Source organism: Esox lucius, chromosome 1 (assembly GCF_011004845.1).
Source record: "Esox lucius isolate fEsoLuc1 chromosome 1, fEsoLuc1.pri, whole genome shotgun sequence".
Lineage (NCBI taxonomy): Eukaryota > Metazoa > Chordata > Actinopteri > Esociformes > Esocidae > Esox > Esox lucius.
In genome coordinates, this window is record NC_047569.1 from 28,169,340 (window position 1) to 28,196,082 (window position 26,743).

At 41.3% G+C, this 26,743-nt stretch overlaps 1 protein-coding gene across 2 annotated transcripts in view; it reads left to right on the forward strand.

The window, feature by feature from the left end:
* The window catches only part of tyw1 (tRNA-yW synthesizing protein 1 homolog (S. cerevisiae)), a 63,068-nt gene extending 40,890 nt beyond the window's left edge, over nucleotides 1–22,178 (forward strand). Inside the window, exons 15-16 of one of the 2 annotated variants that reach the window (XM_010902239.3) lie at nucleotides 11,034–11,201; nucleotides 20,693–22,178. In XM_010902239.3, the coding sequence (XP_010900541.1) occupies nucleotides 11,034–11,201; nucleotides 20,693–20,914 (390 nt within the window). In that variant the 3' untranslated portion in view covers nucleotides 20,915–22,178. The other variant, XM_010902316.3, reaches the window with a different exon arrangement.
* The last annotated feature ends 4,565 nt before the right edge of the window (nucleotides 22,179–26,743 follow it).

The window sequence follows — 26,743 nt, forward strand, 5'->3', positions numbered from 1 at the left end:
CCTCGCATTTTCACAGGGGTGTGTAGACTTTTTATATCTGTAGGTTCTGTAAGCCCTGATTGTACATACATGAATAGGCTATACCTTTGTTGTTACTTGGCCAAAAGCTAACATTAAAACACATTTACCAGTAGAAATAAGAATTCATGGTTTCTCAACTTTTCACAAAATCCGGTAATACAGTCCATCCACAACGTCCACCAATTGTCCTACTACATGTTTGCCAATTAGTAAAAATATGCAATGGATATATATATTTTAATTAACTTTTAATAATTTAATGTTTAACATATTCACAGAATGCTTGTAGAAGTGTACTGAATGTTGTTATCAAGTAAATAATATCAAATACTGCCATTGGATGCAGCCAAGTGGACAGAACCTAGGTAGGAGGTTGGCAAAACCAAGCATGAGCCAGTGATGTCCTAGTGACTCTTTTGGTAGCATTCACATTCTTTTTCAAATATCTACTCTGTAAAGTGCACATGGGTGATAACTCAGTTTCCCCCTAACATAAGTGTAATTTTTTACAATCGTGTCCCCTCAGTAACATTCTACTTTGGGAACAATAAATAGTTTTTGACTAGGAGCAACCATTGGACTTCTGCTTCTCATGGGGAGTAAAAATAACAACCTGATACAGATTTATACATCCAGTGAGCAATCTGGCTCCTTGTTCTGTCTGCAGTGTTAATGCAGCAGAAACACAGGAGACAACAAGTGAAATTGTGCAGGCCCCTATTTTGCAATTTGAATGGTTATAGTGATGGCCATTTGCCAAATTACAGTTTACATGTTCAATGACCAATTCAACTATTCTGTTTCTCTGCTTTCCTCTCTTTATACCATTCGACAGATGCTATTGACTATTCTGATTTTAGTCTGTAAGCTGTAATGGGTAGAGACATGGAACAGACACATTGGCCCTCATTTATCATTCTTGCGTAGAAACGGGCGTATATGTTGGCGTAAGATTTTTCTTACACTCCTCTCACCACCTGATTTATGAAGCTTTAAAATCCAGGTATACGCAATACCTGCCCTTGATAAATGCCGCGGCTGAAAATGATCGTCATTAGAATAACACGCCCCTATATATTCAAGTCTCCACTTCCCCCACGCCCTCATTTTACGCCATGGACACACGGAAGACGGCAAAAAAGAGAAACTTCTCTGACGTGGAGATTGAGACGATCACCAGGGAGGTAGAAAGATATAAAAAAAAAATATTTGGCGGAAGCGGAATAAAAGATGATGATGTGATGTGGAGTACCATTCATTCACATTAATAATTGCATGACAATTTGTAATATTCGTCTTATTATTTTATGATATTTATTATTAATGACGTTTATTGTTATTTAGAAGAAGAATGTCATTATTATTATTATTTAAAAGAAGTCTGTCTGAATTATATTTTGGTCATTAAAAGCCTTTTATTACTGAACCCAGTCCGTGCGCAACTGCCGGGCCTAACCCTGAAACGACATGTAAAGCGCACAGGCTCGCATCTGAAGGAATACATATAAATCAAATGCTTTGGTAAAGTCACACAAATTAAACATTGAAGTCCATGTTGCACAAAAATAAACACTGAAGTTTGTAATTAGTATGTTGTTGTTTTTTTTTACAGTGGGTCATAATATATATTATCTTTTAGTTTGTCAGTGCGTTAGGATTTTTTTTTCTGCGCATTTCCGCACTAACTCAAAACGTGCGTACACCACCTCCTGAGCTGGCGTAGGATTTGAGAGTGCCGTACGCCTAGTCCATATTGATAAATCTCAAAGTCACCGTGGTTTTGGGTGTACGCCAGGTGTACGCTGGAAATTTGGTGTACACACTTTGAAACTCAAATGAAAGGTTGAGTACAGGAGGTCAAGGAGATTGGAAAACTTCAGGAAAATCCCCATTTTAACGGAGGTAGCCCCACCTCTGAGGCAGCCTCCCATTGGGGGTTTGTGAGAAATGGATGCTGCTGGTCGTAGCTTTGGCAGCTGCTTCAGCACCATCCATATCTTAGCCATCTTCCTCCATCTCCGTCTTCCAGCCTTCCCCGGTCTCCCATTGCCGCTGCTACTTCTGGCCACGACCCTGCTGGCTGCCCTCAGACGATTCCGGAAGCTAAAAGCATTCTCTGTTGGGGACATTGTTGAGACGCTGGTCCATGAGGTGCGGGCACGTTTGCGCTACAAAGCTAAAACCATTAGTACAGTATATGTGAAATTAATTTTGAGATTAAGCATAGTTTTGGTAGCCTGACTGATTAATGGGATTGGTTATACAGTGAGGGAATACAGTTTTTGATCTCTTGTTGATTTTGTATGTTTGCCCACTGACAAAGACATTTTCAGTCTATTATTTTAATGGTAGGTTTATTTGAACAGTGAGAGACAGAATAAGAACAACAAAATCCAGAAAAACAAATTTTAATGAGTGAAATAAGGATTTGATCCCCTCTCAATCAAAAAGATTTCTGGCTCCCAGGTGTCTTTTATACAGGTAACGAGCTGAGATTAGGAGTCCTCTTAATCACAGCTCGTTACCTGTATAAAAGACACCTGTCCACAGAAGCAATCAATCAATCAGATTCCAAACTCTCCACCATGGCCAAGACCAAAGAGCTGTCCAAGGATGTCAGGGACAAGATTGTAGACCTACACAAGGTTGGAATGGGCTACAAGACCATCGGCAAGCGGCTTGGTGAGGTGGTGACGACAGTTGGTGCGATTATTTGCAAATGGAAGAAACACAAAAGAAGCTGCCTATGACCCCAAGAACGCCATCCCCACCGTCAAACATGGAGGTGGAAACATTATGCTTTGGGGGTGTTTTTCTGCTAAGGGAACAGGACAACTTCACAGCATCAAAGGGACGATGGACAAAGCCATGTACCGTCAAATCATGGGTGAGAACCTCCTTCCCTCAGCCAGGGCATTGAAAATGGGTCATGCATGGGTATTCCAGCATGACAATGACCCAAAACACATGGCCAAGGCAACAAAGGACTTGCTCAAGAAGAAGCACATTATGGTCCTGGAGTGGCCTAGCCAGTCTCCAGACCTTAATCCCATAGAAAATCTGTGGAGGGAGCTGAAGGTTCGAGTTGCCAAACGTCAGCTTCAAAACCTTAATGACTTGGAGAAGATCTGCAAAGAGATTTGTGTATACCTGGTGGCCAACCACAAGAAACGTGTGACCTCTGTGATTGCCACCAAGGGTTTTTCCACCAAGTACTAAGTCATGTTTTGCAGAAGGGTCAAATACTTATTTCACATATTAAAATTCAAATCAATTTATCACATTTTTGACATGCGTTTTCTAGATTTTTTTGTTGGTATTCTGTCTCTCACTGTTCAAATAAACCAACCATTAAAATTATTGACTGATAATTTCTTTGTCAACTTAGCCATCCGTGAGGAACTCGGAGTAGAGCCACTGCTCCTTTGCATCGAAAGGAGCCAGTTGAGGTGGTTCGGGCATCTGGTAAGGATGCCCCCAGGACGTCTCCCTAGGGAGGTGTTGCAGGCACGTCCAGCTGGGAGGAGACCTCGGGGTAGGCCCAGGACTAGTTGGAGAGATTATATTTCGACACTGGCCTGGGAACACATCGGGATCCCCCAGTCAGAGATGGCATATGTGGCTCGGGAAAGGGAAGTTTGGGGTCCCCTGCTAGAGCTGCTGTCCCCACAACCCAATACCGGATAAGCGGATGAAGATGAGAGATGAGAGAGTATTTCTTTGTCAGTGGGCAAATTTATAAAATCAGCCAGGGATCAAACCATTTTTTCCCTCACTGTAAGAAGTAATCCAATATCATAACTCCAATGAAAATCATATGCAGCACTGGAAAAAATTGATAGAACATTGCACTTTTTTTTTTACTTTCCAAAAAAGTTGAAAAGGAATGTTTTGAGTGAGGATTAGAAGCGTTCAATTTGCAGTGGTCTCTTAATTTTAAGCCTTCTGTTCCTCACTCAAAACCTTCCTTTTTGACTTTTTTGGAAAGGAAAGAAAAAGGTGCAGTGGTATCTTAATTATTTCTGGAGCTGTAGAATGGTTCAAAATCATGATTGAAAATCCTGAAGGATCTTTTTAATTGGATGCATATAGTCTAAGGTTGTTTTACCCAATCATTTGCACATTAAATGGTTTCTCTCAACTTATTTTGTTGATTGTTTTAAGATCCATAACTTTATCCTTTTTTCATCTTGCCCCATTCAAACATGAATACTTCTCCACTGACAAAGATCAGTTGGGCCTATTCTGATGTGCCTATCAAAGGAACTAAAGCAGTGTAGAAAGAAAATGTCAGTTTATGAATTATTATTAATGTATAATATTAAATATGAAATTATCTAAACGATTGAGTCCGAAATGATGGCTTTTTAATGACACCCGAGATTCATCATGCCTCATGCCAAACGCTGACAATTGGCGCTACCCTGCTGTTTAATAAATGCCCTTCAGATTAATTCCCTGTACCATCAGTCATTATTGGGGGATCTCCCTCCAGACAGTGGCTTTTTTGTTAAATGGTACCATAATCCATATACAGTGTACAGTACTGTCTGGTCCCTTGTCAGAAGTAGTGCATTGTATAGGGAATTGGGTGTGAAGTCCTCAATTCACATCTCAAGGGAGGGGTTCGGTAAGCACACTCAAGCCTCATTGTAGATACCCTGCATATTTGAATGTAGGAGTCATGGAGTTATAGTTATGTTCCATCCATCCATCCATCTTCTTCCGCTTATCCGGGGCCGGGTCGCGGGGGCAGCAGTCTAAGCAGGGATGCCCAGACTTCCCTCTCCCCAGACACTTCCTCCTGCTCTTCCGGGGGGACACCGAGGCGTTCCCAGGCCAGCAGGGAGACATAGTCCCTCCAGCGTGTCCTAGGTCTTCCCCGGGGTCTCCTCCCAGTGGGACGGGACCGGAACACCTTCCCAGGAAGGCGTTCCGGAGGCATCCGAAAAAGATGCCCAAGCCACCTCAGCTGACCCCTCTCGATGTGGAGGAGCAGCGGCTCTACTCTGAGCTCCTCCCGGGTGACCGAGCTTCTCACCCTATCTCTAAGGGATCGCCCGGCCACCCTGCGGAGAAAGCTCATTTCGGCCGCCTGTATCCGGGATCTTGTCCTTTCGGTCATGACCCAAAGCTCATGACCATAGGTGAGAGTAGGAACGTAGATTGACTGGTAAATCGGTCTTCACCACGACAGACCGATATAGTTATGTTATAGTTCTATAGTTATGTTATGTCTAGCTAAGTCTAGCTGTGCCAACTATTCAAATTGATACAGAACCTGACCAGCTGGGTTTTGGTCATCGGTTGCACTGTGCGATTCTGGTGGGGAGAAGTCCTTAACCTCAACAGTCACAATGGTTGCATTTTATTGCACTGACTCACCATCACTCTCCCTCTTTGACTTATTGCCATCAGCAGAGCCAGCCAGACCCTGTAAGATTTCAGACACATAGAAATGGGGCGTAACCCTTCAGCACTTTAATCATTTGACTGATACCTGAAGTTAATATTCATGAGCAATTCCCGCCATCCACAACTTTTTACGTGAAATTATTTTCTTATATGCAGGTAAAAGGCTGAAATTGTGGTAGAGGGACTTACACTTTAATGAGAGGAGCATCAGATCCATCAGAGATATTTACCCTTCAATGGGATAGAGTTTACCCTTCAATGGGATAGAGTTTACCCTTCAATGGGATAGAGTTTACCCTTCAATGGGATAGAGTTTACCCTTCAATGGGATAGAGTTTACCCTTCAATGGGATAGAGTTTACCCTTCAATGGGATAGAGTTTACCCTTCAATGGGATAGAGTTTACCCTTCAATGGGATAGAGTTTACCCTTCAATGGGATTACACTCTGGGGTAGAGAGACTTACACTCTGGGGTAGAGAGACTTACACTCTGGGGTAGAGAGACTTACACTCTGGGGTAGAGAGACTTACACTCTGGGGTAGAGAGACTTACACTCTGGGGTAGAGAGACTTACACTCTGGGGTAGAGAGACTTGCACTCTGGGGTAGAGAGACTTGCACTCTGGGGTAGAGAGACTTGCACTCTGGGGTAGAGAGACTTGCACTCTGGGGTAGAGAGACTTGCACTCTGGGGTAGAGAGACTTGCACTCTGGGGTAGAGAGACTTGCACTCTGGGGTAGAGAGACTTGCACTCTGGGGTAGAGAGACTTGCACTCTGGGGTAGAGAGACTTGCACTCTGGGGTAGAGAGACTTACACTCTGGGGTAGAGAGACTTACACTCTGGGGTAGAGAGACTTACACTCTGGGGTAGAGAGACTTACACTCTGGGGTAGAGAGACTTACACTCTACTGGGGTAAAGAGAGTTACACTTTGAGGTAGACCGGGTTACACTTTGAGGTAGACCGGGTTACACTTTGAGGTAGACCGGGTTACACTTTGAGGTAGACCGGGTTACACTTTGAGGTAGACAGGGTTACACTTTGAGGTAGACAGGGTTACACTTTGAGGTAGACAGGGTTACACTTTGAGGTAGACAGGGTTACACTTTGAGGTAGACAGGGTTACACTTTAATGACAGCAAAGGAGAGGAGCATCAATCTGCAGTTGTCATAGTGACAAGACATTGGAGTGCCTGTCACTATTTAAGTAAATGTCAGTAGTGTTCTGAAACTTAAATCTTTGTAGTGCTTTGAAAATCAGCATTGTCTCCGTGACCTATTCTCAGAGAGGTTTTCATAATGATATGACTGAATATAATTATTATTATTTTTTTTTATCTCTTAACACATTTGTTTACACATTTTGCCATAGGGTGGAGAGAAGATTTTGGAGCTGTACCTCATGCAGTTCTACTCACGACTAGTTTAGATAAGCTAACTAACCAACCTGATGCACATCAAACAGTCTAAATTGCTTCAGGTTTATTCTACTGCTCTCATTGTCAACAGCAGGTTGGGACAATGACCGACAACATTTTCATTCATTCCTTCGAGGAGCGCTCATGCTAAACTCGCTCACTGTACGACATCATTCAACTGACTGCTGCACAATTCACCCGCCAATGAGAGGTGATATAGTGTCGTTCAACATACTCATGGACTTTGGGGTAAACTGTTAAGCCTGTAAAGTCTGCTAATTCTTCATAGTTAAGTCGTTCACAAATGTAATTTTTTACCATAAGCATATTTTCAGGTTTATGGTATTCTGGTTCGCATTAGTCTCTTCCTTTGCCAGCCCAGCAGTTATTCTAGATGAATAGCACAATGGCACATCTCTCATATACCCCCCCCTTCGAATTTCATAACCAGAAGCATGCCTCAGTCGGATAGGTGATATGTTGTTGCCTAGCAACAACTGTTTGTAGTCCACTTTGGTCTTGTTTTGAATGTAGGATTTAGAGTCTGTCCCTTTTTCTCTGACGACTAGAAAAATGGTGTTAAATCACCAGAAAGGGAGGCAGCGCCAAATGGAGCCCTCTCTACATTGGACAGGCAGGGACTGTATATACAAAGACCTGCATAGTACACAGTCCAAGCTCCAGACTGCAAAATGTATGACTTGAAAGCCATATATGACTGTGATTCACTTGTCCTCATTAGAAAACGTTGAAAACTCCTCTCACATTACCATGGACCAGCTCTGCTAAGGCTTGTAATAACCCCTCAAATCATTTTAAACAATGGTCTAAAATTCTACTCACAGTAGTCTGCAACTATTAACTCTTCCAAATAGTTGTGGATGATATTTCTGTAACCTTTTAAGCTGAAAAAGGTCCCTTTTCTTCATGTTTCAATGTGGTATAATTTTCATTCATTCTAAGGAATTAATTAAAATGTTAGTCATTGTCTCAACCTGTGTATGTGTATATAAATATAATATTTGCGATAAGTTGTACAAAGCTACAACCTGCTAGTCAAAGAGTCAAAATAATTGTTGGACTTAGTTGCTATTAATCAATTAAATCACTTTCTGTAAAAGAGAACATGTATAATTAAAAAGTAATTTCATATAAATTCAATCACCATGACAAGACATTTTTGGTAGCAGAATTACAGTTGGGATATCAGGATTCTCATTTGCGGTAGTGGTTATGGTAGTGTACTCAAAACATGTAATGGGTGAACTATGGAAGGAAATGAGCTTCCAATTTTTTTTTTGTGTTGGTGCATTTAATATAGGCTAACCAAAGCTATAACCAAACAAAGTTGGGTGTGCTGTACAGTTAATGCTTCTGGGTTATGTGGCACAACTGTCTGCACTGAAAACCCAAACAAATATAATTATATATTTACAAAATGTAATTGGTGTTTATGGCCATGATAGATTGTAGTGTCTGCATGCTAACAGAAGAGCTGAACACAGCCTCATTAAAGACCCCGTAACCTTTTTGACGTTCTACTTCCACTCAAGGAAAACTGAAACTGATCAGACCAGTAAGCACTGTTGTGTGTCACTCTTTAGTTCTGTATCTTAGTGCTTTGGGCAAACACTATGCTGCCCTCCTCCTTCCCAGACTGCCCTGTTGGTAGGGCTGTCACAATGATTGCATAATTGCCTAATCGCGATTATGAGTCAGATCGCAGTAATCTTTATGACAATGCTCTTTTTGCACAATATTTTGATTCCAAAATCATGAGTAAGGGATTTTTATGACAATGTTAGAAACCTCTCAACAAATACCAACACAAATTGTCAATTTCCATCTGTTAAGATGTTTAGTGCATGGGAGCAGAAAATCGTTTGACAGCTCTGCAGGATTAAAGGCACAGATCATTTAATGAAACGTATTTGCTTCTTAGTTTTCAGCATGTTTAAAACTAGTTTAGAATTGTTTTACACCAATACACCGTTGTGCAATTTTGCACAATTATTATTTAATAGACTAACGCTGATCCGACCAAAAAACAACAACACTCAAGCGTGTGTAATATATGTTTACTAATATTGTAAGTCGACTTTTGACATTTCATTTCATCCATGTTTCCTTTTTAAACCCTTTTGTTGTCTTTTAACTCCGCACTTGGCATCCTGCTAAACCAAAATGTGACAGTCCCATTTCATAGTAATGTCTGAAAATAAAATGAATTGTTCCTTGAATTTCTTTTAAAATTAGTTAACTGAGCGTTGAGACACGTTTTGCGTCATGAGGAAGGCCATTTAAAAAAACTAGGCTAAAGTTTTTGCAGCAGAGTGAGAGGTGAAACATCACGATGCGCAGACATTTTTTATTGTAAGTGGGAAACACCGCAAATCTGAAGAACCATCACCGCATCCATCACGTGTATCTTTAGGCCTACAATATTATTTAGCTTACATTTTAATAGTGGCACACAATTTACAATATAAACAAATCGTTAATCGCAATAATTTGTGAGACAACTGTCAACTAAAATGTCCTAATCGTGACAGCCCTACCTGTTAGCCTGTGTAACTTAGATGCTCAGGGCAGCCTTTGCTCTGGGCACGTTTCGACTAAAGCATTACATCCTAGCATTTAGCAATTAGTATTTCACCGGAGAATTGGAGCTGACACCATGATGGAATGCACCAGCCCTGGACTCCGATAAGCACAGATCATTGATTCATGACAAAGCTCACTGCGAGGGTGGTATAAATTCTTTAGCGAAGGTGTGTTGGCAGGGGTGGGTGAACATAAGGGCGTCTTACTTTAGCAGTATTCTCAATATTAATGTGTGTTTTGGGGGGCTTTCTGTGTGAATAATACCATCTTGTTCTCCGTGTGTCGCAGTGTGTCCTAAAAGGCAGGCGATGAACTGTGTGTGTGTGTGTGTGTGTCTGTCTGTCTCTGGGTTTCTGCAGGTGGTAGGGACTCTGTCGTTGATACATAACTTATCAGCTATTCACAAGCACCCTTGTTCTTGACGATGCACACCATACATCACAGTTGATGGCCTTTCTGCAATATTCCTGATGTATCACAAAACAGTCCCACATTACTACTCCCCACCACCGCCACCACTGTTCTGCAGGTGGGAAATGGGAGAGTGATTGGAGACAGGTTTTAACCTACAGAGATACATGTTGCCCACACACGCAGTTGATCAATTCCATAACAGGCGTAAGGAGCTGTGGTATTTGTGAGCTGGGCTCTCCTCTCTCTCTCTCTCCCTCTCTAGTCCTGGTGTGATTTATACCCCAGCCAGTGTCTGGGATCGTTATTCGACAGGCCCACAGGCCAGACTGATGACACGTGGGGTCCCTCATCAGTCCTCCCTGACGCCCGTCTAGCCGTCTGCCGTCCCCCATTCCTTATCATCCTCGGGAGATCAACACCACACTCACCCACTGCAACTGGACAACAGAGTGGTGTTGGCGAGGGGTTGTGGAGGAAAAAGAGGTTGAATAGTTTTGGGGGTGAAGTTCGGAGGCCGAGGCGAACTCTTTTGCTCTCTTGAGATCTCTATGCCCTCCATTCCACCAACCTTTTCTATAGGCGATAAAGATGACCAATCTCTACCTCCTTGATCCTGTCTGGGGGCGAAAACTAAATGGGATGTATTGTGTTTCTGGGTTAGAATGAATACGCTGTTTGGCAAGGTTTGGATGATGGAGAAATTAATGTAAAATGGCATGCTTGTGTTTGGGCTGTTCCACACACCTATAAGTGTATCTCAAATGTTTGAACCAGCAACCTTTCGGTGACTTCCCCAACCCTCCAACACAGAAAATGTCTTAGGGATTGACCTACTGTTCTATCGGAAGGAAAATATGACCCAAATGTAGGTTTCAGGTTAAAGGTTGAAAACACTGCTGTACATAATTTTTTTTTTACAAACATTACCAAATAAATTGTTACTAATGCTAACTACCACATGCAGATGTACAAAAATAAAGTACACACACCATAAAATATAAAGCAACCCAGTCACCCATAGAGCAAGCATTGCTTAATTTTGTAAGCTTCTAGTTAGGATGATGACATTTTAAGATAACACTTTTCTTTCTACCCACTTTCTCTTCATTCCTCCATGTGATCTCTCTCTCTCTCTCTCCCCCTCCCTCCCCCCTCCAGGGAGTGACGTACTGTGGGGAAAGCTCAGCCAGTAGCCTGACCATGGCCAACGTGCCGTGGCATGAAGAAGTCATCCATTTCGTCCAGCAGTTGGTGGACATGCTGCCTCAGTACCAAATTGCCTGTGAGCATGAGCACTCCAACTGTCTGCTTATTGCACACACAAAGGTAAAACACTCCACACTGCACCCCCCACCCATGAGACCTCATTAAGTCATTAGGGGAAAACTTAATTCATTTCTTCCTTAATTAATTAGTCATTAAAGAAGTATTATAATTGTTGGAACAGTGATACATTTTGCTCTTTTGGCTCATTTTGAAATAAAAAATCACTATGAGGTTAAAGACTAGATTGTCAGCTTCTGTTTGAGGTCTTTGTATACAGTGAGGGGAAAAAAGTATTTGCCCACTGACAAAGAAATGATCAGTCTATAACTTTAATGGTAGGTTTATTAGAACAGTGAGAGACAGAATAACAACAAAAAAATCCAGAAAAACGCATGTCAAAAATGTGATTAATTGATTTGCATTTGAATGAGTGAAATAAGTATTCGAACCCTTCGCAAAACCCGTGTCCTTCACTTCTGTTGACTGGTGCCCCACCTACTGCTCCAAATGGAGCCTTGCTGCTAAGGGCGGCTAGTAGTGGAGTTACCAAGTTCGCTACAATATGTTACAAAGGATTTCTACAAGTGGTGCCATAGATTTATGTATTATAGTTTACATATTCCCGTGAACCCAGGATGCTCTATACGGACCGGTAACAGAAGAAACGTTACGCCAGAGTGTGCCCTGTTATCTGCTTTGTTTACATGAGGCGATTTTGTGCAATGGCGGACGTAGCCAAAATAGTTCTGGTTTTCATTTTGCTAACAGGACTTTTTACATTTACACAAATGTACAGTTACTCTCCTACTATATTGAGGAACAGAAGTGTCAGAATGTGCTACGGAGGTCACTGCTACATCCAGCACTCGCACCTTTGTGTTTAGCCGACCGGAACCGGTAATAAGTGTTATTTTGCAGTTTTGCAGTTTTGTATTGCTTTCTAAGATTGGTTTTGGCCCATCCATCGGTAATAGAAGTACATGTAAAATGTATCAAATTGTGTTCAGTAGACAACCTAGGTAACTTTTCCTAATCTTAGACAGCACATCCTTAGACTGCTCTATCAAGCGGCTTGTTCTAATGTACATTTCTAGATACGTGCAGGGATACTTGCGTAAGTGCCTCTAATACACTGTAAAAGGTTACAATGTTGAATTAAAAATAATTAAACCCATTCACTTTCAAGTTGAATAAGCCCTTAGTTTGCTTCAGATTTACAGCCTGTAAAGTATGTGATGGCAATTCTATCGATCAGAACTCTTTTAGAAGGAAGTACAGAGACGAAGTTCTCTTGGCACATTCTAACAGTTTTATTAATATTTGCACTTATGAGAGACGCGTCAAACGCTTACCAACGTAATCATCCGAGGAGTCTCTGACTCAAAACATGCACAATCCATATTTATTACATAGAAAACAGGGTGTGGTAAGATGCTGCCATCTGTCCTGTCAATAAAACACATTCCCTTTGTTCTATCACACAAGTCAAATGCTGTCCTCCCCCACCTTATCCTTCCTGCCATAATGTTTACTGTTGTGTTTACCTAAAGATCCAGTTGATCTTACTTCCTCCCAAGGACCACATTACTGAGGAACAAAAGACTGACACCCTTCTTCAAATACCTAATAATCCTCTGATATTATACAGACGTGTGTCACAATCAAAGTAAAGATCTACATATCAGCCAAATGGAAAGACAGACATTTCTCAAATGCACCTAAGTTTCATGACAAGTATCCTTCAGCAGTGGGGTTTTTATCCAGAAAATGTGACAGCAACTTCAGTGGTTTTCAGGGGTAGGCCCATGGTAAGGTAACTGTGTCCTTGTTTCTTTCCTCTGTGTGGAACTAGGAGCATCCACAACACAGGAGTTAACTACTTATACAAGCAACATACAGTGCCTTTGGGAGTATTCAGATCCCTTTACGTTCTCCATTTTTTCTTGTGTTACAGACTAAATTTATAATCGGTTACTTTTTTGCCATCAAGCGGGTGTCTGTGTAGAAAAACACATTACTATCTCTCTTCAAAATATGCTGTCCTTGTTCCATAAATTCTCGTGTTTTCATTTGTTTATTAAATCTGCTATTACCTGGCCTGTGGGTAGATGTAGGTCTATAAAAGTGCATGTGGCGTGCCTAATAGTGGGCTAGTAATTATAGAGCTACGGTGCATCTGAATGTAATTTGTTGTCACCTTACACAGGAAGTCAGACATAATTAATATTCATTGTAATTTCGAGTGGCACATCTTTTCAATTCCTTTTCAACAGTTTTATGTTAGTCAAACCAGCACAACTCGTAATAAAATGATCCCAAATCTCCAGAGAAATCATTATTAAACATGTCCGGGCTGTGGCTGACATTCACAGTCCCAAAGCCGCTCCAATGTTGTGATTGTTGTGTGCTTCGGGTCATTGTCATGCTGCAACATGAGTCTTTGTCCCAGTCTGAGGTCCTGTGCCCTCTGGATCAGGTTTTATTCAAGGACCTCTCTGTCTTTTGTTCTGTCCGTTCTTCCCTCAATCCTGACCAGTCTCCCAGGTCCTGCCACTGAGAATTGTCATAGCATGATGCTCCCTGAGTCATGCTTCACTTTATGGATGCTCTTAGCCAGGTGATGAGCTGTGCCGCATTTTCCCCAGAAGTAGCGCTTGGAATTCAGGCTTAGTAGTTTCATCTTGTTCTCATTAAACTAGGTAATCCTTTTCCTCATGCCTCTCATACTCCTTCAGGCTGCATGCCTTTTACTCAGGAGAGACCTCCATCTAGCCGCTGAAATATAAAATCCTTAGAAGTAATTGGCACACATTTCTAAAGAACATGTTTTTTTTTTGCTTTGTATTCTGTGTAGATTGATGAAAAAAATATATTATCAATTAAATCTTTAACACAACGCAGTGTGTTCTTTCCGAATGCACTTTTCCTCAAATTATCCTTACAATAAAAAATATTCTCACTGGTTGCATTTCTAGACAAGGCCATTTACCATTTGTTTTTGTTGTTTTCTTTTCTCATTCGTTTTTGATTGTTTAGTGTATTCGTGCCAACTATCAAAGAAGAATTATCTTGAATTGGCTCTGCATCCCTACTGTGCTGTCCTAGTATCCCCAATTCGCCCCTGTTGGTCCAGCCTTTTGCTTTCAAACAGGAAAGTTAGAATTCCAACCCAATTTCTTACCCATAACTAATTATTATTAATTGCTCTCTGATATAGTATAGAATATCAGGCTTCTCAACCTCTTCTTAAAGTTATTTTCTATTCGGTTGGGGGAAAACAAATATGCTCTTTATTATTGAGCCATACAAGTCTATTGTCACGAAAACCCATCTTTGCTAGTGTTTTATTCAATTTTTATAGCATTGAGCAGCTCTTGTATTGTCCTAACTGATGATTGTACAATTAGTAGCGCTTTGTCAGACTGTTACTTTGAAAACTATTCATCCGGCATCCTGAACTGTGATTTACATCCACCTCCACCAGTAAGTGGACATGTTAGTCACCTGCCTGGAGACAAGTATATTGCTTTTTAGAAATTGCATACTTTTAGTTCTTAATGATAATTGGACGAAAACTGGGGTATATTTAAACAGTAGAGTACAAGGAGGTATAGTATGTGACCAATATCGCAAGGCTAGTCATATTGTAGTATAGGGAATAAAGGTAGGAGAATTCATGCAAAAGGGAATCTTTGAACTAAGTGATAATTTAATATCTAATAATCTGTCTCCATATTGTTTGTGAAGATATGCAATCATAAATGACCATGATATGCTAGAAGGTCTTAGAAAAGGTAGTTCATCTTTCATCACAAGCCAAACATTTAAAAGATCATATGTTTCACGGTCTACGTTATCCTCAATGCTCCTCATCAGTCAAGTCCAGAAAACAAGGGATTGTGTAGCAACTCAGAACTCAGGGATGATCAGTCTGGTCACTCCAGTTTACGTATGTGTATGTGCCTATATCAGTTATAATAAGCACCCATAAGGTGTAGGTCGTTTAACATGAACCATACAGTAAAATGGCATGTGTTCCTGGGGCTACACAGAATGTTATGATGCCCACGACTCAGGGATGATTGGAAATGTCATGTCTTCCTGGGCCTAACCAGACTGCATCGAGAATCCAGGACTCAGGGACTCCAAGTCTGGTGGCTTAGACTTACTTATGTGTGTGTGATTACCAGTAGCCCTACGAGCCTGAGCATGAAGATGAACGAGGAATGCCGTAGTAATCTACACTCACCTAAAGGATTATTAGGAACACCTGTTCAATTTCTCATTAATGCAATTATCTAATCAACCAATCACATGGCGGTTGCTTCAATGCATTTAGGGGTGTGGTCCTGGTCAAGACAATCTCCTGAACTCCAAACTGAATGTCAGAATGGGAAAGAAAGGTGATTTAAGCAATTATGAGTGTGGCACGGTTGTTGGCGCCAGACGGGCCGGTCTGAGTATTTCACAATCTGCTCAGTTACTGTGATTTTCACGCACAACCATTTCTAGGGTTTACAAAGAATGGTGTGAAAAGGGAAAAACATCCAGTATGTGGCAGTCCTGTGGGCGAAAATGCCTTGTTGATGCTAGAGGTCAGAGGAGAATGGGCCGACTGATTCAAGCTGATAGAAGAGCAACTTTGACTGAAATAACCACTCGTTACAACCGAGGTATGCAGCAAAGCATTTGTGAAGCCACAACACGCACAACCTTGAGGCGGATGGGCTACAACAGCAGAAGACCCCACCAGGTACCACTCATCTTTACTACAAATAGGAAAAAGAGGCTACAATTTGTACGACCTCACCAAAATTAGACAGTTGAAGACTGGAAGAATGTTGCCTGGTCTGATGAGTCTCGATTTCTGTTGAGACATTCAGATGGTAGAGTCAGAATTTGGCGTAAACAGAATGAGAACATGGATCCATCATGCCTTGTTACCACTGTGCAGGCTGGTGGTGGTGGTGTAATGGTGTGGGGGATGTTTTCTTGGCACACTTTAGGCCCCTTGGTGCCAATTGGGCATTGTTTAAATGCCACGGCCTACCTGAGCATTGTTTCTGACCATGTCCATCCCTTTATGACCTCCATGTACCCATCCTCTGATGGCTACTTCCAGCAGGATAATGCACCATGTCACAAGGCTCAAATCATTTCAAATTAGTTTCTTGAACATGACAATGAGTTCACTGTACTGAAATGGCCCCCACAGTCACCAGATCTCAACCCAATAGAGCATCTTTGGGATGTGGTGGAACGGGAGCTTGGTGCCCTGGATGTGCATCCCACAAATCTCCATCAACTGCAAGATGCTATCCTATCAATATGGGCCAACATTTCTAAAGAATGCTTTCAGCACCTTGTTGAATCAATGCCACGTAGAATTAAGGCAGTTTATTCCAATCAAGTAATGAAGTTACAGTACAAAACATAGTTACATACCAACACGATTCAACATCCTTCCAACTAGCCTAACAGTCTACTAATTATACCATAAGCATTTAAGACACTATTGCACAGAGTTGTGCTAGGAGGTTCTGTTAAAGAAAGACTCTAAAAACCAAGTCAAGCATCCCTATTTATCCCACCCAGACAGATTCCAAACTCCCCCATTACATCTATAAAAGGATCACCTCACCTTGGCTGAAACAATGAAACAAAGAAACCAGCGTTCACATATTTACATATATTCAATTAGCACCATCCAAAGCTAGACCCTTGTTCTTGCAGGATTCTTCATCCGGTAAACATTTTCCTGTAACAAACGATAACATGTACAGCATTGAAACCTATTGGAGTGTTTATCCCTTTATGAGACACACATTAAAAGACCTAACACCAGTGAGGTTAGTCCAACGAAAGTCATATTTCTACTGTGTTGATTTGTCCATCCTCACACCTGGTTCATCTGAGCGGATGGGGCTACCTTGCTCTGTAGATCTTGCCTGTCATAGCCTGAGCAAAACAGACTTTTAAATACACCTTAATGAAAAAGGTTTCAATCTAGTAGTATGTCACTTTTGAATGATGTATCTGTGCCATTTCACGTTGGAGGTCGAGCTGTGTCTGTAATGGCGTTGAAACAGACGTAAAAACATCCTCTCAAAGATTACTCACCGGAAATTTTCTGGGTAGATTAGGCCTGCGGTTCTGAATGGCCCAGTTGTTCAATTCCTATCCTTTATTGAGATTTTTGTAAAGCTTTTCGCTGTTATGAAACCGCGTATGTAGCTCTCCTGTATTCTGCAGCATCGTCAATGAGAGCAGAGTGGTTGGTATTTTGTGCTATTCGTTGTCATTGTGGAGTGGTGTGCCCTGACACAAAAACACACATGCACACAAACACACACACACACACCAGACACTTGCTCAATAGCACATACAGGCCATTACAGAAATAGCACAGATTCCATTATAAATGAAGCAAGTGTCTGTTTGTGTGTGTGCGTGTACTCTCTTTGTGTGTATGCGTGTTTTTGCGTTTGCATTCTTGTGAGAAATAGATTTTCCGATAGCTGTGATAGATTTCCATCATGGTTATTTTTCCCCTGATGACTAGGCTGCTGTAACCCCATGGCCTGTCTGTTGCCCTCTCTGTGTAGGGTGGCCCCAGTGCCCTTACTCACAACAGGAGATCCATTCATTATGAAAACAGCAGGCCTCCCAAACAACAGTTTCTGCACAAAAGAGTTTGGAGACCACCTTGGTGGCGGCACTTAGTGGTTGGAGAATCTGACCAGTACAGAAAGGTTGCTGGATTGAATCCCAAGCCTGCGAATATATATTTATTTGCACTGCTCCAGTGCAAATAAATATATTTAAAATTAAGGCAATATATATTAAAATTAAGGCAACACTTAAATCTCACATTGGGTCTTGATTAACTAAATATATTGAAGACCAAAATCTTTTCTGTCCATTGTGTAATTAGTTGAGAACAAAATGACGTAACAATGGTCAGTAGAATCCCAAATCACCAAACGATTGAGGGCTGGATTCAAACTGACACCGAAAATCAAGGTAGACAATTGAAATCACAGGCTGTTCCAACTTGCGTTAATTTCATCACGGCAACTCATAAAGTGATTCAGTAGTGTGTTTGGTCCCCATGTGCCTGTATGCACTCCTGACAATGTCTGGACATGCTCCTGATGAGACAGCAGATGGTGTCCTGGGGGATCTCCTCCCAGACCTGGATCAGTGCATCAGTGAGCTCCTGGACAATCTTTGGCGCTATTTGGCGGCATTGGATGCACCAATACATAACATCCCGGAGATTCTCAAATGGATTCAAGTCTGAGGAACATGAGGGCCAGTCAATGGCATCAATGCCTTCGTCATCCAGGAACTGTCTACACTGGCTACATGAGCCTGGGCATTGTCCTGCACCAGGAGGAACCCAGGGCCCACTTCACCAGCATTAGGTCTGACTATGGGTCTGAGGATTTCATCCCGGTACCTAACAGCAGTCAGGGTATCATTGGCTAGCACGTGGAGGTCTGTGCAACCCTCCAAGGATATGTCTCCCCAGACCATCACTGACCGATCACCAAACCGGTCATGCTGGGTGATGTTGCAGGGAGCATAACATTCAACACTGTCTCCAGACTCTTTCACATCTGTCACATGTGCTCAGTGTGAAGAGAACGGGGCACCAATGGCGGACCTGCCAATTTTGGTGTTCTCTGGTGAATGCCACTCGAACTGCCCGGAGCTGGGCTGTGAGCTCAGGTCCCACTAGAGGACGTCGGGCCCTCATGCCACACTCATGGAGTCTGTTTCTGAAAGTTTTTGGTCCAAAACATGCACACCAGTAGCCTGCTGGAGGTCATTTTGTAGGGCTTTGGCAGTGCTGCTCCTGTTCCTCCTCGCACAAAGGAGTAGATACCAATCCTGCCGCTGGGTTGGTGCTGTTCTATGTCCCTGTCCAGCTCTCCTTATATAACGGTCTGTCTCCTGGGATCTACTGCTCTTGATAATGGACTGGGCAGTAAACCTTCTTGTGATGGCACGTATGAGCTGGACTAACTGTGTATCCGAGTGGGCTGCAGGTACGGCCACATGCTACCAGTAGTGCCAAGGATACTGGCAAAACGCAAACTAGAGAAGAATCAGTCAGGAAGGATAAGGAGAGAGCAATTGTCTGTGGCCACCATCTGCAAAACCATTCCCTTTTTGGGGGTTGTCTTGCTGTTGCCTAGCTCCTCCAGGATGTGCTATCTTGTAGGAGCTGGACTACCTGTGTATCCGAATGGGCTGCAGGTGCGGCCTCATGCTACCAGGTGTGACAAGGATACTAGCAATTAGGGGTGTCGCCGGTATTGATAACCGTGATATAAAAAAAATGAAATATTGATATCATGTTAATAATACACATGATAATATCGTGTTCTATTTTTCCCAAAACTCCTCTTGGTTGTTCAATACCTTATTCATGTCAAATATAGACAAATGGTGTATGGAGATGGGACCTATGCACTGGTGTTGAAATCAACTCGTTAGCCCCACTAGAAACCCCGGGAGAGATCCGGAAAGACGTGTCGTTTTAGGAAAAAGTACATTGTAATCTTCCAAAAACTCTTATTCATGGCCAAGCGATGCATTTGCTTAAACCCTAGTTCAGTGGTTTTCTCCTCGGTTTTTATACAGATCCCCGATCTGTAGTTCTCTCATCTAGGATCCCTTGACTTTCCAGTGTTTTGCATTAGCTGTGAACTAGCACTCCTGATTCACTAGTACATTAGATTGATAATAGTGGACAAGATGAATCCGACAGCTTGGTCTTTCAGCGTGGTGTGGGTGAAGTACGCCCAGTGTATACAGTACCATGCAAAAGTTTGGACAGAGATCAAAGTAGACAAGAAGTAGGCCTGCGGTTCTTTCAAGGCACCTGGAAACAAGGAATAAAGTTGGATGACCTTTAAAAAATATATATCCAGCCCTAGAGCGTGTACTTTTTTTGAAGTGGTCTTGAAAGCAACTAAAGTTGGCGGTTGGACATTTACAAGTTCCAGGTTTTGTTGAATGCAGTATGCTAGATGAAATGTTTGATTGAGAACCCTTTCGTCATGTGTAATCCTAGTATAGGCTATGCAGTATTTTCAGCCTCATTCCATAGTACAAATGTGTTCTGAAATCTGAAGATGTGTTTGGCATTATGGTAACCTTGGCATATGCAACCTATCACATTCACTGTTTCAGTTTCCAATATTAGCCTAAAACATCTGTGCAATAAAATGTCTAATTTTGAACAGAAGCGATAGCTGTTTAGATATCGACTGTTAATATTTTAACAAGACCACCTGAAATAGACCTAAGGAAGTCTGCATTATGTTGAGAGCTGGTTGACAGCGGTTTTATGAAACCAGTAGGGCTTGAATGTCATGAAAAGCGTTTGTGCCAGCTCTCTCAATATGTATTTTGTTCAACTGTAAATTTGCTGTTTTGAATGGTGCATTCGTCTAAATGTGCTTTATATTTGTTGTTGCTGTGAACTCTGCGGTTTGTCTGTGTACCAAAGTATCTCAATGTTTGTGTTTCCCGTGTAGTTTAAGGTGGACGGGGAGTGGTGGACATGGATAGACTACGAACGGTTCCAGGAGCTTGTCCAAGCTTACGAGGAGAGTGGAGGCAGCCAAACCTTCTCTGCAATGGACTACATGGCAAAGACCCCCATGTGGGCCCTATTTGGTGCCTCGGAGCGAGGCTTTGACCCCACAGACACACGCTACCAGAGACGACACAAGACCAAAGACATCTCAGGATGCTGAGAGGGAGACATAGATGGAGATTGCTACTTTTCTTTTCCACGTAAACTTTGACTTTTACAGTTCACAATAAGTTTAAATGGAGAGGGAGAGAAATTGTGTATTCATCCACAATTGAGTAACTGTAGACATTCATTTTGGGAGTTTGACTGTTCACAAACCATTTAATTGATGTTTTGCTTGTTCTCTCTGTCTTTTTTGCTATCAACTTGCTCAGACGTGATACCGTTTATAGCTTGTATCCATTCTTTTAAGCTCAAAACAGCAGCTCAGCTAGGATACATTTCTAAACACCTTCCTCACACTCTTCCCTCCCCTTTTTTTCTTCATTATCCCCTTTTCTCTCCTTATTCATGGTCATTATTTCATTTGTCTTTTGTTTAGTTTTTTTAGCCATTCTGGCAGCAGTTATGGAGGGTTGCACTATTTAAATTTCGTAGATGGTTCCTAATGTTGTTTCTGAAGGTGTGCTTTGTTCCATGCTGTGGAAAGCCAATCGATTGACTGTACTGGCAAGCGGAACCAGAACGTGCTCTGAATGAATGCCATGGCACTACAGGTCTGTCCCAGGGGCCTTGAGCTGCTTTTTTTCTGCCCAATTCCACTTATAAAGGTAATAAAGATAGTTACACCTAGTGGGTGGGTAGTGTAACGTATCTGAGGGAAACTTGAGATGGGGGAGTGAGTGTGCGGGTTATCATCTCCGAGAGGGACTAGAAATGTCAGAAGAAGAGGGGAGGTAGGACATGACTAGAATACTGTAGGTTGTAGTTGTGTTCCAAAGGGCCCCCTATTCCCTTGTGCACATTTTGACTAAATTCCATAAAACTAGTGCCATTGTGAATAGGATGCCATTGGGGACTGACCCAGTAATGCATACAATACAAACCCAATTCCAAAATTAAACTCCACCCCTACTACGACCTTCCCTGTTCTCAAGTTTGTAGTAAAGACAAGCATGTATGACAATCCAGCCTGTCTGTTTACCTTGTGGTCTATATTTGACCCTCCTAGCCTCACACCACTGTAGTGCAGTGTTCTGTTAGTACCTCACTACCAAGCCTCTTTGCTGAGTTTACTTAATGTCCATTTGCAGAATTGTTAACTTTTAGGTGAATTATTATATTTTGGGGACAAATGTATTGTACATTGTTGATTTTGTTGTTACTGTTTTAATTCAACTGTTATCTTGTTTTCTTTCAAATTAGGTACCTAACAGCAAGGTTGTTGGTATTTTATTGCAATAAATATGTATATGAACTGATAATATCGTGTCCATTCAGCCCTTTACTAACAAAGCTGGATCTGTGTTGCATTTTTGATTTGCAGGGTTTGGTCAGGTCAGCTTCTAAAGCCAGGTTATAAGCATGCAGTGAACTCCTAAAGGATTCGGTGACTTATGTTTTTGGCTGTGTATTCCATCACTTTGGATTTAGTATGACACAAATAAATGCACACTGGCTGCTTTAAGGTTATTTTCATCAACATTGGATGAACCATTTACAGTAGTTTAGAAATGGCTATGTGTTTTGTATATCGTCTTTTCATTTAATGGTACTGTACCAAAACAACTGTTACTTTAAGACGAAGGCAAGCAGTGATTAGCCCAGCAATGGTCAACAACGTGGAAGACCTCTACGGTGAAACACCACAGGATCCTTACCATAACAAAATAAAAATATAAGATCAGAAATGCTCCAGGAGGTAGATGTGGGTTTGTCAGCCACTTCCATCCATATAAGACTTCACCAGGCCAGCTACAGAGGCTTGACTGCAAGGTGCAAAGTACTAGTTAGCTTCAAAAACAGGATGACCTAAAATGTATGCAAAATACCAGAGTTTTGGAAAAATGTGTTGTGGACAAATCAGATGAGATAAAAGGTTTTAGACGTGATGACGAGATACGAAATGTGGAGAAGAATGATGATGAGACACAAAAGGGTGGAGAAGAATGTTGGATGGTGTTATGTATTTGGGGTGAATGACTAGCAGTGGAACGAGCTCACTTGTCTTCCTTGATGTAGGATGAATTCTACAGAAATAACTTGTCTGCTCACACAACAAATGTGTCTAAACTCATTGGCCGGCACCTTTTCATGCAACAAAACAATGACCTTAAAAACACTTCATTAGAGTTGCAAAATGTGAATAGTTCTGAAAAAGCTTTGTCAATCACCCAAATCTGAATCCATCTGTGCTTTTCACATGCTGAAGACAAGACTAAAGGCAAAAAGGCTCTCAAAGAAGCAGGAACTGAATATGGCTGCAGTACAGGCTTGGCTGAGCATCAATAGAGAAGAGTCCAATTATCTAGTGATGCCTTTGGGTCACAGAATGCTGACAAAAATTGCTTGCATAGTAAATGCAAACAATTACTAAATGGGACTACTTTAATTAGTAATAATAATCTGTCAATGTTTGCTCCACTGCATTTGTCCAGTTTCTTGACATTTCTTTACAAAATGAATTCTAGTCATCTCACTAGATCTCAATTCCTTTTGGACAAAGAGTTTGGTGGTTTTTATTGTATTATTTGTATTTATTCTTGAGGCAAATTATCACTTACTGCCTAGATAAATAACTTTAAACAATGGTTTCAGGTAGATTTTGATTATATACCTATGTACCTCTATATATATTGAGCATATACAGGTGCTGGTCATCTAATTAGAATATCATCACAAAGTTGATTTATTTCAGTAATTCCATTAAAAAAGTGAAACTTGTATAATGTATACATTCATTGCACACAGACTGATATATTTCAAATGTTTATTTCTTTTAATTGTGATGATTGTAACTGACAACTAATGAAAATCCCAAATTCAGTATCTGATATATTAGAATATTACTTAAGACAATACAAAAAAAGGATTTTTAGAAATGCTGGCCAACTGAAAAGTATGAACATGAAAAGTATGAGCATGTGCAGCACTCAATAATTAGTTGGGGCTCCTTTTGCCTGAATTACTGCAGCAATGCAGCGTGGCATGGAGTCGATCAGTCTGTGGCACTGCTCAGGTGTTATGAGAGCCCAGGTTGCTCTGATAGTGGTCTTCAGCTCTTCTGCATTATTGGGTCTGGCATATAGCATCTTCCTCTTCACAATACCCCATAGATTTTCTATAGGGTTAAGGTCAGGCGAGTTTGCTGGCCAATTAAGAACTGGGATACCATGGTCCTTAAACCAGGTACTGGTAGCTTTGGCACTGTGTGCAGGTGCCAAGTCCTGTTGGAAACTGAAATCTGCATCTCCATAAAGTTGGTCAGCAGCAGGAAGCATGAAGTGCTCTAAAACTTCCTGGTAGACTGCTGCGTTGACCTTGGACCTCAGAAAACACAGTGGACCAACACCAGCAGATGACATGGCACCCCAAACCATCACTGACTGTGGAATTTTTACACTGGACTTCAAGCAACGTGGATTCTGTGCCTCTCTTCCTCCAGATTCTGGGACCTTGATTTCCAAAGGAAATGCTAAATTTACTTTCATCCGAGAACATAACTTTGGACCGCTCAGCAGCAGACCAGTCCTATTTGTCTTTAGCCCATGCGAGACGATTCTGACGCTGTGTCTTGTTCAAGAGTGGCTTGACAAGAAATGCGACAGCTGAAACCCATGTCTTGCATACGTCTGTGCGTGGTCATTCTTGAAGCACTGACTCCAGCTGCAGTCCACTCTTTGTGAATCTCCCCCACATTTTTGAATGGGTTTTGTTTCACAATTCTCTCCAGGGTGCGGTTATTCCTATTGCTTGTACACTTTTTTCTACCACATCTTTTCTTTCCCTTCGCCACTCTATTAATGTGCTTAGACACAGAGCTCTGTGAACAGCCAGCCTTTTTAGCTATGACCTTTTGTGTCTTGCCCTCCTTGTGCAAGGTGTCAATGGTCGTCTTTTGGACAGCTGTCAAGTCAGCAGTCTTCCCCATGATTGTGTTGCCTACAGAACTTGACTGAGAAACCATTGAAAGGCCTTTGCAGGTGTTTTGCGTTAATTAGCTGATTAGAATGTGGCTTCAGGTGTCTTCAATATTGAACCTTTTCACAATATTCTAATTTTCAGAGATACTGAATTTGGGGTTTTCATTAGTTCTCAGTTATAATCATCAAAATTAAAACAAATAAACACTTGAAATATATCAGTCTGTGTGGAATGAATCTGTACATTATACAAGTTTCACTTCTTGAATGGAATTACTGAAATAAATCAACATTTTGATGGTAGAAAGATTTACATTAGATCCTCTGGCAACAGTTCTGGTGGACATAGCTGCAGTCAGCACACCAACTGTATGCTCCCTCAAAGACATCTGTGACATTGTTTTGTATGACAAAACTGCTTGTTTTAGAGTGTCCTTTTTTTGTCCCCAGCACCAGGTGCAAATGTTTTTATGGTATTGCTGTTTGATCAGTTCATATGCCACCTGTCAAGTGGATGGATTCTTTTAGTGAAAGAGAAATGCTCATTAACAGGGATGGATACAATTCTGTGCACAGATTTTGAAAGAAATAATTAATTTGTGCATAGATCTTTCATTTGGGCTCAAGAAACATGGGATCAGCACTTTTTATGTTACAATTATATTTGTAGGTCCATTTCAAACTGCATCCTATAACAAAATGCAACACATTGAAAATTATCAGGACTTATATTGTTTTGCCCCTAGGACAGCTCATCCACTATTTTGAAAAGGGCATGAACGTGTCAGCATTTATAAACATCTCAGACTCAACTAAATCAATTTTGATGAAATGTGTTCTGCAACCATAATCTTTAAACAAATAATGTAACTTATTTTCTAGAAATGGCCAGTTTGTCAAAAAAGTTCAGTGGGGTTTGGTGTGTATACTGCATTAAAGCAGCTCTATAACATGAGGGATCTCCATACTGTCTATGAATCTCAAAACTCCAAAATATTTTTCGATTGTGAATGGTTTCACAAGTATATGATTTATGTAGGAATATAATAATGTGCAATTTAATTAAAATGTTTTCCACAAGCACTTTTTATGATTAATGTTAGCTGGCTATGTAGTCAACTAGCCATGTAATATTTGTGAGCCAGTCCATGCTTGCTAGCTATTGCAGCAGCGGTTATAATTTTTGTAACTTTACAATAGTGTAGAATGCGGGTAAAATCAGTGTCAAACAATATTACAACATGCCTCAGTCACATCAATATCGAATTATATCAATATCATGTGGAAGAATTGAAATTCGTGCCCACCATTTGTAATTTCTGTTCAGTAATTCATGTATATTCTTTTGTTGTTCAGTTGGTAGGACATGTTGCTTGCAATGGCAGGGTTTTGGGCTTCATTCCCACATGGGGCAAGAACAAAAATGTGTAGACTTGCTGCTGTCATTTGCTCTGGAAAAGAGCATCTGCTAAATAATATGATTTTACAATGTTACTAAAGGATAGTACTCTACAATATCCTACTTTTCAGTATAGTAGTATATACAGTAGCACAACAGATGACAGTATTGCAAATTACAGTACAATATAGTATACAACGATCAGCCATAACATTATGAACACCTGCCTAATATTGTGTAGGTCCCCCTTTTGCCACCAAAACAGCCCTGACCTGTCGAAGCATGGGCTCCACTAGACCTCTGAAGGTGTGCTGTGGTATCTGGCACCAAGAAGTTAGCAGCAAGAAGTCCTGAACGTTGTGAGGTGGGGCCTCCTGCTAGACTTTATCAGTGCCTTACAAGTCATATATGATTTTTTCATAGCTGCTATTCCTGTATTTCATTTGCACATGCTGACGTGCACCTTAAACCTGCCCTCAATGTTCATTGCACATTTAGAACTTCCACT